At 30.9% G+C, this 13,038-nt stretch overlaps 2 protein-coding genes across 3 annotated transcripts; one reads left to right on the plus strand and one right to left on the minus strand.

Annotated features, from left to right (window-relative positions):
* The first annotated feature begins 4,545 nt into the window (after window positions 1-4,545).
* LOC107926297 (uncharacterized) lies at window positions 4,546-7,891 on the plus strand. Its single transcript, XM_016857128.2, has 7 exons — window positions 4,546-4,966; window positions 5,738-5,911; window positions 6,010-6,102; window positions 6,192-6,260; window positions 6,651-6,857; window positions 7,349-7,474; window positions 7,558-7,891. Exons 1-7 carry the CDS (start codon window positions 4,700-4,702, stop codon window positions 7,711-7,713), a joined length of 1,092 nt encoding a protein of 363 aa, XP_016712617.1. The 5' UTR covers window positions 4,546-4,699; the 3' UTR covers window positions 7,714-7,891.
* Window positions 7,892-8,432: 541 nt separating this feature from the next.
* Window positions 8,433-11,543, minus strand: LOC107926298 (transcription factor bHLH130). 2 transcript variants are annotated; one of them, XM_016857129.2, is made up of 7 exons: window positions 11,236-11,543; window positions 10,465-10,882; window positions 9,324-9,616; window positions 9,087-9,245; window positions 8,927-8,992; window positions 8,775-8,843; window positions 8,433-8,664 (listed from the first exon to the last, which is right to left on the minus strand). In XM_016857129.2, the coding sequence occupies exons 2-7, from the start codon at window positions 10,859-10,861 to the stop codon at window positions 8,629-8,631; spliced, it is 1,020 nt and encodes a 339-aa protein (XP_016712618.1). In that variant the 5' UTR covers window positions 10,862-10,882; window positions 11,236-11,543; the 3' UTR covers window positions 8,433-8,628. The 2 variants fall into 2 exon arrangements, with proteins under 2 accessions (XP_016712618.1, XP_040931566.1); XM_041075632.1 differs by having other exon boundaries at window positions 10,465-11,030; window positions 11,236-11,526.
* Between the last annotated feature and the right edge of the window lie 1,495 nt (window positions 11,544-13,038).

Below are 13,038 nucleotides of genomic sequence, written 5' to 3' on the forward strand. Positions count from 1 at the left end.
CATCTCCTTAGCACTTGTAGAATCTTCTATAAGATATGGTAGCAATTCAGTGTTCACCTCCATATTCATACCCATCCTGTTGGCCATTGTAGAATCATCTAAAAGCTTTGGTAGCAATTCAACGCCCGCCTCAGAATTGTAAGATACAGGAGATTCTGACAACTGCACCAAGGGTGGAAGCTCGGCAGAACTTGGTTGAACATTCAATGGAGCCACTGTATAAAACATACCATGATGAGGAAAGCTGGGAGCAGTAGGATTTTCCAGCTTCAAACGCTTCGGAAAAGGTTGCATGGCTTCTGAACTACCATATCTGGGCTGGCCAGAGTCTCCACTACCAGTAATAAGACCTTTTACATGTTCAAAGTCAGGATTAAATGTATTGACGACAGCATTATACCGAACAGTGTTGCAAATGTCACATCTAGCATCACGACAGCCGTCATAATGGATGCAAGCGAGAAGAATTTGGTGCATCTACAGGCATATCGACAGCAGACAGTCGAATGCAAATAGTCCGCAAAATAAGCCGGAGCATCATTCCCCGAAAATGCCGCTGAATTCTTGTACTGGATATAAGCAAGTAAAACCTTGTAAAGAAAGAGGAGGGAGATAACCATGACTCGCAGCTTGTTCATTTACGGGGCAAAATGATTGATTGTGTCCGGCGAAAGGAAATCTAGCATGAGCGACAGATGGGATATGTTTATATTTGTTTTTTTTGTGTGTAAATATGTTTATATTTGTTAATACGTGATAAAAAAACAATTTTATATTTAATAATTTCGAAAAAAATAAGTTTATATTTAATAATTAAAAATGGTCATCATTTCTCATTCGTAAAAGAGTAATGGAGAGGATCTCAATCCGTAAAAGAAATTAAGTTTTTTTTAACGGTAGTGGTCGAATCATTTAAATTATTGGTTCCGATTCTAATTAAATTAATTATTTAAAAGTCATAAAAAATTAAAAATCGAGAAAAACAATTCAATCGGCTTTTAGTACAGCTTAGTTGGTTTCAAACGGTTCATTCAACATCCGATTCAAATTTATATGTTCATCCCATTGCAAGTATATATTATATTTGTAGTATATAAAATTTTATTAAAGGGATAAATCTCAAAACTATATGTTAACTTTGGTCTAATGTGCAATTTTATATAAGAAATTTTGATTTAATCCAATCATAATTCTACACGAATGAATATTATAAAAATATCAGATATTCATTCATTCATATTATCACAAATTGATAATTAAATAACCGCGAAAACAACAGAAACCCCAATCAACTTAACGTACAAAAAAATTACACAAAACTCTCGAAACGTCATTTAGGGTTTCAAATGGCGATAAAATAAGCAGCGATAAGAAAAAGTTTACTCCTTAGCTAAGTAAACCACAAAGGGAGAAAGTTACAAGTAGCGAGAACGAAAACAGAAAATCAAATATGAAAGTAAAGCAGATAACTCAAAATCTCATTTCTCAAGTAGAAATCTTTCAATTAAGTTTAGTCTTTCGAAGATTACTTTGTTTAATATGAGGAATTTAGTTTATGATTTTATATTAAAATTTGAGGTCATATTTTTTTTATCTAATATTTATTTATATTTTTATTATGAGGTTACTTTTGAAATTATAATTTTTTTAATAAATAAATTTTTATATAATTAAATAATAATGTAAATGTTTTTATCGTTTAATATGTTTATATTTGTTAATATGTGATTAAATAACAATTTTATATTTAGTAATTTCGAAAAAAATAAGTTTATATTTAATAATTAAAAATGGCCAGTCATTTCCCATTTGGTAAAAGAGTAATAGAGAGGATCTCAATCTGTAAAAGAAATTAAGTTTTTTTGTAACGGTAGTCAAATTATTTAAATTATTAGTTTCGATTCAATTGATCGGTCTGGTTCTAATTAAATTAATTGTTTAAAATTCATAAAAAATAGAGAAAATTAATTCAATTGGTTTTTAGTCCAACTTAACTGGTTCAGAACGGTTCATTCAAAATCTAATTCAAATATATATTGATCAGTTCATCCCGTTACAAGTATATATTATATTTGTAGTATATAAAATTTTATTAAAGGGATAAATCTCAAAACTATACATTCACTTTGGTCTAATGTGCAATTTTATATAGGAAATTTTGATTTGATCAAATTCTCACAAACTATTAACATAATTACTTACATAACATCATTTTATTTTTACATATTGAATACAGGGGTGAAGCTAGGGGGCTGGCATGGGCCCTGGCCCCCCTAAAATGTAAATTTATTATTTTGGCCCTTAAAATTTTTAAAAAATTTTAAATTAATAAAGGTAAAATTGTACTTTGGCCCCTCTTAAAATTATAAAAATTTGATTTAATCCTTTACAAATTATAAAGATATAAACTATAAAAAAATAAAATTTTATCCACCCCTAACAATTTGTTCTGGCTTCGCCCTTGATTGCATACATAAATAATTAATTTATTCAACATAAAAATAAATTGATGTATTTATTTCTTTAAATATGTATGATTGAATAAAATTAAAGTTTCATGCATTCATTTGAACCTCAACCAAATTTTCATTTGTATAATTGCACCAAATTAAGGTGTGAAAAATAGAACGTCAATAATGACAATGTATCGCAAAGAAAAGAGAAAGAAAAAATAAAGAACATAGATTTTTACGTGAAAACCCTTTCGGGAAAAAAATCATGAGCGGAGGAGAAGATAATTCACTATGTCGAATTCGAATGATTATAAGAGGAGTAGACTATGTCTATATAAGCTTGTAAAACCATATTTTAATAGGAGTGTAGTAAGGTTAAAACACATTATTCTAATCAATATCAAATAGATAAAGTGTAATAAGGTTGAAAAACCTTATTCTAAAAAAAAAATGTAGTTATATATGGATTTTACTTTTATTTTATTTTACCACTGTATTTTATTTTAATAAGGACTCGGGTCACTCAATTCGAATACAAAGTTTATGTATCAAAATGCACAATGAATCAAAGCCCATGTGTAATTTTGAGATTTATCCCAAATTTAAATAATAATAATTTTAACCTTATTATATTTTTTGTCAAACCTTAAAGAATAAGCGAGTATTTTCCAAAACATAAGAAGATAAAGTGAATTTTTTTTATCAAACCTCAAGGGATATGAATACTTTTTTCCTAATAAATTTTACTATAATCTATATACAGAGAAGAGATCTGCTCATACTACGTAAAACTATAGTACTTTTTACGAATGTGCATAATTTCTGGTATGAATATTATTTAGACAATTTGACCATTGTCATTTTATGTTATATTATGAGCATTATTAAAAATGTTTAATTATTTTTTATATAAAAAACTTTCGATCACTAGATATACTAGAAACGCTATTGCATGCGTATACTTGGAGAAATCAAATATTTAGAACACAAATGTGTGTCTAAAAATAACATATAATAAATAACAAAATATATGATTTGAAACTAACTACTACTACTAATGACATATGAAGTATGTACGATATTAAAATTAAAAAAAAGAGAGATTAAATTGTAAGTAAAACGAAATTGAAACACATGAAATACATCTTATTAAGAATACTAAATGAATACAATTATTTATCGTAGTGTTGTCTCTAATTTATAATTATTTTATTTTGAATAAAATTTTTTATTATCTAATTTATGATTAAATTTATTTTTTATAATATTTTTTTGGCCAAATATGTATTTTTATAATATAAAAATCAATATATTATATTTAAATTTATAAAAATAATTTAAAAATATTATATAAAATTAATTTTCAGAGAAAACCAATGAACAAAATAACAAATATTCCCATTTTTAAAAAATCGAAAATATTCGCTTAGATTTTATAATGGTTGAATTTTATAAAAACACACGCAAAGGAAAAAAGAGTATAGCAACTGCAATTTATATTCCTAAAATTAGTCTAGGATATTATTGGCATAATAATAAATTTAGTCCTTAATACTTATATTTGTTTATTAATTTGATTTTTATTCTTTTTTAGTTAAATTTGACATTTAATCTTTTAAAAAGAACCAAATTTAATCATGAATATTTTAAAGAGAGTTGAATTATTTTTTAAAGAAAATACTAACAAAAACATAAATTTTTTAAACATGACAACCTGTATAACGATCCATATATTCATGCTATTTTTTTAATTTTAATGACCTTTTCATATTTTTTTTATTTTTTAAATAATTTCAAAATTATTTATTGACGTGACATATAAAATAAATGGTGTCATGTTAGCATAAAATATACGCAGACTATCACATGAATTGTCACGAAACACGGTGAAAAATAATATTTTAGTTAGCACTGTTAAAAAAAAGTGATTTGATTCTTTTTGAAAGGTTAATAGTTAAATTTTAGCTCAAAAATAATAAGGACCAAATTGATAAAATATATAAATATTGAAACTAAATTTGTTATTATTCCTTATTGCATAATTGGAGAACCTTAACGTGATAACCTATGCCCCGCTGCACCCTATAAAACTCTCCTCTCCCGCCATCACAAAATAGCCCACAATATTACTTGCTTTCCTCTCTCACTTTACGTATTCTCTCTTTAAAAGGAAAAATAAATAAATAAATAAAAGAAAATCCAGATTTTAACATCACAGATTTTTGTCTCAAAAGAAAAATCGACAGATGGAGTTGCCGGTGATAGATCTAGCGCCGTATTTGGCGATTGCCGATGCCGGCAATCGTGAAGGTGAGTCTACAAAGCGAGTGAGTGGACTCACCGAGTTGTGCCATGAGGTGAGTCGACTCCTCAAAGAAACCGGGGCTTTACTGGTTAAGGATCCACGCTGTACGGCTGAAGATAACGATAGGTTCATTGATATGATGGAGAAGTACTTCGAGAAGCCAGCCGAATTCAAGCGCTTGCAGGAGCGTCCCTTTTTACATTACCAGGTCCCTTTTTTTTTTCATCTTCTAGCCTCGAATTTATGCTTTGTTTTCGATTTTTCAGTGTCTTTTTTTTTTGCGAAAAAGTATAATTGGCTAGAATTTGACTAGCCGCTCAGATTTTTGTACAGAAAATAACTGTGCAGTGTATTTGATTTGTTAGAAGTATATGATTACAAAGGAAACAAATTCGATTGATATGTGGAAAAGAGAGGAAATTATTGAAAAAGTTACAATATGTTTATTGCATTGCCCAAATAAAGTTTTAGCATAACATTCAAGTTAAGTTTAGGAGCTTGGATTTTTTAAAATTTGTTCAAATGTGTGATAAAACACATGTAGATGTAGCTTTCACAAATTGGATTTGTTGAAAGCCTATTCAGTGGATAACTTGAAATAGCTATAGGTATTGTGACTTTGAAATTCTTGTTTTTATACTTTTCAAATATATAATCATTGAATCTTAACTACATTTATAGCAAATGAATCCAATTTCAACTCAAGTTACAAACATAGTTTCAAGCGATTAAAATGCTTCTTCGTGCCTTATTGGGTGCTGTCATGTAAAATAGCAAAATTATACAAATTGGCTCAATTAGGTTCTTTTGCTTTGTTGAAAAGAAAGAAAAGGTGCTAAAATCTTCACCTAACTAAAGGGCTTGATTGTATTTCAGATGGGGAAAAATTCTTAGTTTTTACCTGACTATTCATTTATATTGGAGTTAAAACTGCATAACAACTTGATTTAAATTTTTTTTATGCAAATGGAGATTACAGGTTGGAGTAACACCAGAGGGAGTGGAAGTGCCAAGAAGCTTGGTTGATGAAGAAATGCAAGAGAAGTTAAGGGCAATGCCCAAAGAACACCAACCATTAATTCCCAAGGGCCCTGATCCCAAGTGGCGATACATGTGGAGAGTGGGCCCTCGCCCTTCGAAGACCCGCTTTCAGGTATTTTCATTCTCCTCTCTGCTATTCTATCCTCTCACAAAAATGTTAATATATAAAGGTTTACTATTTTCATTATCTTCTCCTTACTTCCCTTGCAGGAACTTAATTCAGAACCTGTCATACCTGAAGGTTTCCCTGAATGGAAAGAGACCATGGACTCATGGGGGTACAAAATGATATCAGCAATAGAGGTGAGTTCTTTATTTGGTTTGCTTGCCTTTATATGATCCATCCTATGTAAAGGCTAAACTTAGTTTGTGATATCTCTATTCTTGTGTAGGCTGTTGCTGAAATGGCAGCAATTGGATTTGGGTTGCCTAAAGATGCATTTACTTCCCTTATGAAACAGGTATGTAATTTTAACCGGTTTCATATTCAATCTTTTTAGTACCGCATTGATTTTGCCTTCAATTTACTGCGGTTCATTCTTGTGATAATGTGGAATAATAAAGAGAAATGAAGATTGAATGGTCTATTTAAAGCTTTGTTGGCATGCAGGCTTGCCCATTGCATCTCTTGTTTTTTTCTTTTTATATTAAGACCTATATACCCCTACCTTTTCATGGTGACATAAGCATATCAGTGCCACTCAAGTTCTATCTCTCTACGCCAGGCTTTATATTCTTTATTCGCAATGGAGTCATTGTACATTGCTTGTTGTTTTCCATTTTGCATTAGGAAACTTATCATTTATCTATCATTGCACGTGACAAGAAATCCTTTATCCTTCCAAATCCAGGGGCCACATCTTCTAGCTCCCACAGGGAGTGACCTCAAACGTTATGGGCAGGAGGGCACTGTTTTTGCAGGCTACCACTATGACCTTAACTTTCTAACTATTCACGGCAGAAGCAGGTTCCCTGGTCTAAACATCTGGCTAAGGAATGGGCAAAAGATTGAGGTGAAAGTTCCTATAGGATGTCTTCTAATTCAGACTGGGAAGCAGGTAAGAGACATGAGACTAATTTCCATTGCTTGATGATGATGGTGTTGCTTGTGAAGTGGCCAGCCAGCCAAGTTGTTTGCTGTTCTTGGTAATTAATATAAAATAAATCCATGCACTGCTCCAATGAATCCCCTATTTTTGTCCTTATCTGTACAAAAGAATATGTAATTCTTTGGAGTGGTTGATAGATATCACTGATTGCTGTAAATGGTCTAGTACCATAGAGGCATAGATTATAGCTAAAAATGTAATAGAAGTCTCAGATTGTTGGTAGTGGACTTGAACACCTTTTGTACATCTCAGCCATTGCACCAAGGATGAAAAACTACTGATTCTTAAAGTTTTTATACCTCCTCAATTTATTCTTTTTTCTTCCTGCAATTTCTGGAAATTGTGGATGGCGATTTAGCTAACTTCTTCCTTGGTTTATTGAGTTAAGCCTGATGCATTACATACATATAAGCATTTCATTTCACTTCCGTGTCTTGCAGATAGAATGGTTGACTGCTGGTGAGTGTACTGCTGGTATGCATGAAGTTGTTGTCACAAAGAGGACAATCGATGCTATAAAGTTAGCATCAGAGCAAAATCGTAGCCTATGGAGAGTATCCTCAACAGTAAGTAAACTGAACCACATCATAGTTATCGAGCCAGCATTTGAAAAAAAAATTCCGATATATTTTCTGGTATTTTCATGCAGTTGTTTGCGCACATAGCTTCGGATGCTGTGTTAAAGCCTCTCGGACACTTTGCGGAATCACCCCTTGCTAGTAAATATCCATCCATATGTGCAGGAGAGTTCGTTGAACAAGAGCTTTCAGTAATTAATCTTAAAGGAAATAAAGGGGAATCATGACAAACTGGTTCGTGTCTTGTAACAAATCATACATTATCCTTTGTTCAAGGGGGTTTAAATAATTTATTTGCAAGAAGTGTGATTGACATTATGGCATATCAAAATGTCAAATGGTACGATATTCTTTTATTCATTCTTGCAAATTCAATTTAAAATATAATACGCTCTTATGATTTTATCATTAGTGCATAAATTGGATTTCATCATTGCATTGTTTTTGTTTGTTTAAATATACACATGCTGAATATACCCAAGAAGCTATCGACATCCCTTTAAGTAAGGTCTTAGGTTCAAGTCTTGTAGATAGAGAAAACAGTGTTGGGAGAACTTTGTCCTTTGTTTAGGGGTTTGATCCAGTTTGACTTTAGATTTAGTCAATGCTTAATGTGGTTACTGGACTGGAGGGTCTCAAACCAATGTATATGTATATACACATTACACATACAAAGAGCTTTAGCACCATCATAAGAGGTTACTAATGTTTGTTGAATCGAGCAGTATGAAGCTCAATACTCCTTAAGTTAGGTCCCGGAAGCTCAATACTCCTTAAGTTAGGTACCGGTTTCAAGTCTTTGTAGATAGAGAAAACAGTGTTAGGAGAATTTTGCCCTCCGTTTAGGGGTTTGATCCAATTTAACTCCAGATTTAGTCGGAGCTCAATGTGATTACCGGATACTGGTTCTTAGACCACTATATACATACATACAAACAAAAAGGGCTTTAGCAATAGCATATCTCTTGCACTCAAAATCACAAGTCACAAAGCTTTCCTACCCTATGATATTCTAATCTAAGACCCTATTATTCTTTCAATGCATTATATTGCATTACAATTACAATTACAAATGACTACATCTTCACTTTCCCCCCATATTTGATACTTTATATTGCTATCTATTTTCTGTATTTTTTGCTTCAACAGCTGCATTTTGCTTTAGTGTCCCTCAATATCTGCGATAATTAAAAAAACAAAAACAAAACAGCGTTTATATGAGAAGAATTGCCTCTTCATCTTTATTCTTTAACCCTATTTATCTTTTTATTTACTTCATTGTACATACCTTGACCTGCTTCTGAAGATCTTTAATGTACTCCACTGCCATATCCAACATATCTGCCGTATTCGTTTGCTGCCAAACCCGACATGAAAGCACGAAATTGAGGGACTTATTCTAAATATGGAGAAAGAGAGATATAAGGTCTAATAAACTACCTTGTCGATGTTCGGGAAAAGACCTTGCAGTTTCCTCATTCGTTCACTGATCCTTGTTCTTCTCATCTAAAAAATTGCATGTAAACGGAATCAAAAGACCGGCCAATGAATAAAGGGTATCGAGATATAAAACGATGGAAACCGATATGTGTATATATACCCTCTCGGCGATGCTACGTGGGTGAGTAGCGCAACCTCGTTTTGCTCGAATCTTGCAAGGGACCGAGCTTTGAAACTGCCAAACATCCATTTCCTCATAGGTTGTAGGTAAACTCAACTGGTGTGTTAAAGCAGTAGAACAGTCTCTGCAATCCTGGTTCTGATGAACAAAGCACACATTCATTACCGAAAGCCCGAGAAAAATCAATCAACGAATCGAAATCTCTAAGTTATTTACCCGAGCTTGCGATCGGCTTAAACCACTCAACAAGTCGCTGTCTCTCTCTCGGGCTCTTTTCAACCCACTAAGTGAAGCATTATTCCTTGAATCAGTCATCAAGTTGGGGATGAAGTTCATACCATTTCTACCATTACCATTGCTTGCTAAGTCTTCATTCTCAACTTGAGCTATTTGAGGCATTGGCGCAGAGGAGAAGCTGATATGGTTATACAATCTACCACTAGATGTTGGTTCACCATTGATACCATTGCAAGCCCTTAAAGTAGTCATTTTTCTGGTTGCATTAAAACCTAAAAATTTACATGATAAAAAACCATTCCCTTTTCAGACAATATCAAAATATGAGCCAAGAACATGAAAAAAAAAGGAATGGACCGAAAGAACCTTTTTCAGAATTTGGACCAAAGGATAACTGTAAATGGAAACACATTTTTGGTGCATTTATTGGAATTTTAAAAAGGGTTAACTGCAACCTTTGAATTCATTCTCAAAACTTTAAAATATTTTAATTAAGCCCTTAAAGTATTAAAATCGAGAGTCATCAGTTCAAGTGTTAAACGCCCCTCAAATATGAGGTGAAGCAGAGGTGGCTTAAGGCCAAAATTTTGGGAAATTTTGTTCTCTTCTGAAACTTTTAATTAATTTCTCTTAAATTTTTAAAAATTCTCATTAATTTCACAAATTTAATTAAACCCTAAATTTTTTTTAATAAAATTCTCATTTAACTCTTAAATATTTTGAAAATTTTACTAGGAATCTCAAAATACAATCCCAAGATCTATAGTTGGGGTAAAGCATTTAAAACACATGGCTGAAATGGTATTTGTTCCTATTCCATGGATAGTTTAAATTCAGCTTGTTCAAAAAATAAGCAATACCATGGAATTTAATACACCCAAATTTTTAACATATGTTGATTACACATGTACTTATAATTTAATTATTTTTAAAATGTTGTATATCAATATAATTTTATGTTTCGAAGTTTAACAATTAATTTAAAATCAGTAAATTTCTTCTTTTAAAAACTCACCTATGGCAGCTAACACGAATAAGCAATTATACCGATGGAACTAAAACAGATTATTTTTTTGATTTAAATTAACAAGAAAGGGAAAGGAAAGAGAGAAATTAGTACCATTATCAAGGCCATGGCTAGAGAAAAACTGAGATGGAGAACTGATTTGCCTAACAGGATTTGAACCATTCCCATTTCTTTGCATTGAATTCTCCAATCCCAAATTTGTACCAACACCAAATGAACTCTCAACATTCTCCAATGGCAAGCTTTGAATTTGATACATCATCTCCTCTTCTTGCTTCACTGATATCTCTTCATATTCTGAAACATTCCCTGATGAACCATTACCACACAACATGAACAATGTTTCCATTTCGGAACTCGAAGATGACCGAAAATCGCTACCGTACTCGTCGAACCCGACACGGTTCTCGGCCGGCATCGACCGATACCGCATTAGACCACAACTCTGCTGCTGGTTTTGTTGCAGATAGTAATAATCAGCGGTCTCCATTATTTTTTCCTTGTTGAAACCCTAAAACCATACATACATCAATGATAATTCAATCAAAACCCCAAATTTTTTTAATGCTAGATTTCATGCATATATCTGAATTATCGGGATAAAATTCAAATTGTGAAACTTTTCTTGATCTTCTCAAGGACTAAATGGTCTTTTACAGCTGCCAAAATAGAAAGCAAAACAAATTTACAATCTCAACACATAAACACCATTAAAAACAACACATCTACCCGGATACCATTGGAAAAAACCTCAAAAAACTCTTCTCTCTCGAGACGAAAACAATACCCAATTTACTAAAATAAATGGAACAGTGTTTTACAATAATCTTCCATTAAAAAGAGTTGAAAGAAGAGAGGTTTCACCTTTTGTTTGTTCTTTTCTCAGCTTTGATACCAGTAAGGAACTGTTTGTTTGTTGAGCAAAGTTCCCATGAAAAGATATGGAGATACTTATAGTAGACATGGTATGGATGATGATGTATTCATTAAATGGGGGTAGGGTTGACTAAAACTAAACCTGATTTGCGGATTACATGGTTTTTGTTTTCCATAGTCTGTTTTTGTGTGAACAGACTTACTTACCAGGTTTTGTGGAAACAGTAGTAATAGACTTCTAATTTTCAATTTTTTTTATAATTTTTTTAGGGTTTTTTTTTTCTAAATAAAGGAAAAGTTTGAAAATAACCTTATCTAGACATGAAAGCATATGATACCCTTTGCTTTTTGGCCTTTTTTGGCTTATGGGTGAAGCCGAAGTCTAAGCGCGTAGACTGCGAAGTCTAAAAAGGTTGCTTTAGGGGGGTAAGACTTTTTTCCAATGTTTTCACTGGTCAGATCAATTAAATCGGTAAACTTATTTGAATTAACATAATAATTTTATAATTATTTTATTTTATTTTAAAAATTAAATAAATTGATTGAATTAATCGAATTAAGATTCAATGATCTAATTAGTTTGATTGTCACCCAATGTCAAATTCTCTAACACAATCTGCCTACTATGTTTGTTGGATTCGAGATGTAAAAAGCTAGATATCTTTAAATTAAAATCTCGAATCTAAAATTTTTTATTTAAAAGTTTTATTTGATTTAATTTTAAATTTAATTCAAACTCGTACTAAAATTTTTAAAAGATTAATTTAAATTTTCTGCTGGGTGTAATTTTTTTAAAATAAAATCATAATTTGATTCGGTTTAATTTAAATTTTTTATACAAATAATATAAATAAATAAATAATTATAAAAATGAGGCAGGTAAAAAGTTATTTACAAAAATAAGCAAACTCAACAGTTTCCACCGATACTGCCTGACATATATTTAACTTATGAATACATACTCCCACTCTAATAGCATAGCTTAGCTTACAAAATTCAACAAATTTGGAAAACCATATTCATGGCTCTATCCTACACCAAGTAATCAGTTGACTTTTGTACAAATGTCAACCCTCTTTTTTAACTCTTAATTATTCAAAATAAAGTAAGACATATTATGTACCCTTCATCCAACCCCAAACTATATTTTTATATTCTTATACTACTTTCATTGCATACACCTCAAAATAATTTGGATTAACGGCGTAATAAATCCTTAAAATTTTTTAAAAAAAGTAAGGAATTAAAAAATAATTACGATTAAGGATGTAAAAAATTCTCAAACTTAAAAAAAAAAAAACTCATTAAGTCCTTGCTTTTTTTACACTCAATTGGGTACTTGAACTGTCAAAATGCATCAAAAAAGCCCTTTGACTGTTAAGTTAAACAGTTAACCGTTTAAGTTAATTGTCCTTGATTTTTTTTAGTAAAAGTTATCCCGTGACACAACCACGGCGTAACATGTAACAAAAAATTATAAAAAATAAAAATTAATAAAAGTTATAAAAATTATAAATTTTATAAAAATCATAAAAAAATTATAAAATGCATAAAAAAGCCCTTTAACCGTTAACTTTATTTTATATTTTTTATAATTTTCTTACCGCTTTATAAAAATTAATAATTTTTTCTATATTTTTATAAAAAAATTTATAATTTTTAATAAAATTTAAATATTTTTATTAAAAGTTAATATTTTTTATTTTTATCATTTTTTTGTTACATGTCACAACAGGACATGTGGTGGTTTTAACTGAAAAAAATTAGGAACAGTTAACTTTAACTATCAAA

Source organism: Gossypium hirsutum, chromosome A08 (genome assembly GCF_007990345.1).
Source record: "Gossypium hirsutum isolate 1008001.06 chromosome A08, Gossypium_hirsutum_v2.1, whole genome shotgun sequence".
NCBI lineage: Eukaryota > Viridiplantae > Streptophyta > Magnoliopsida > Malvales > Malvaceae > Gossypium > Gossypium hirsutum.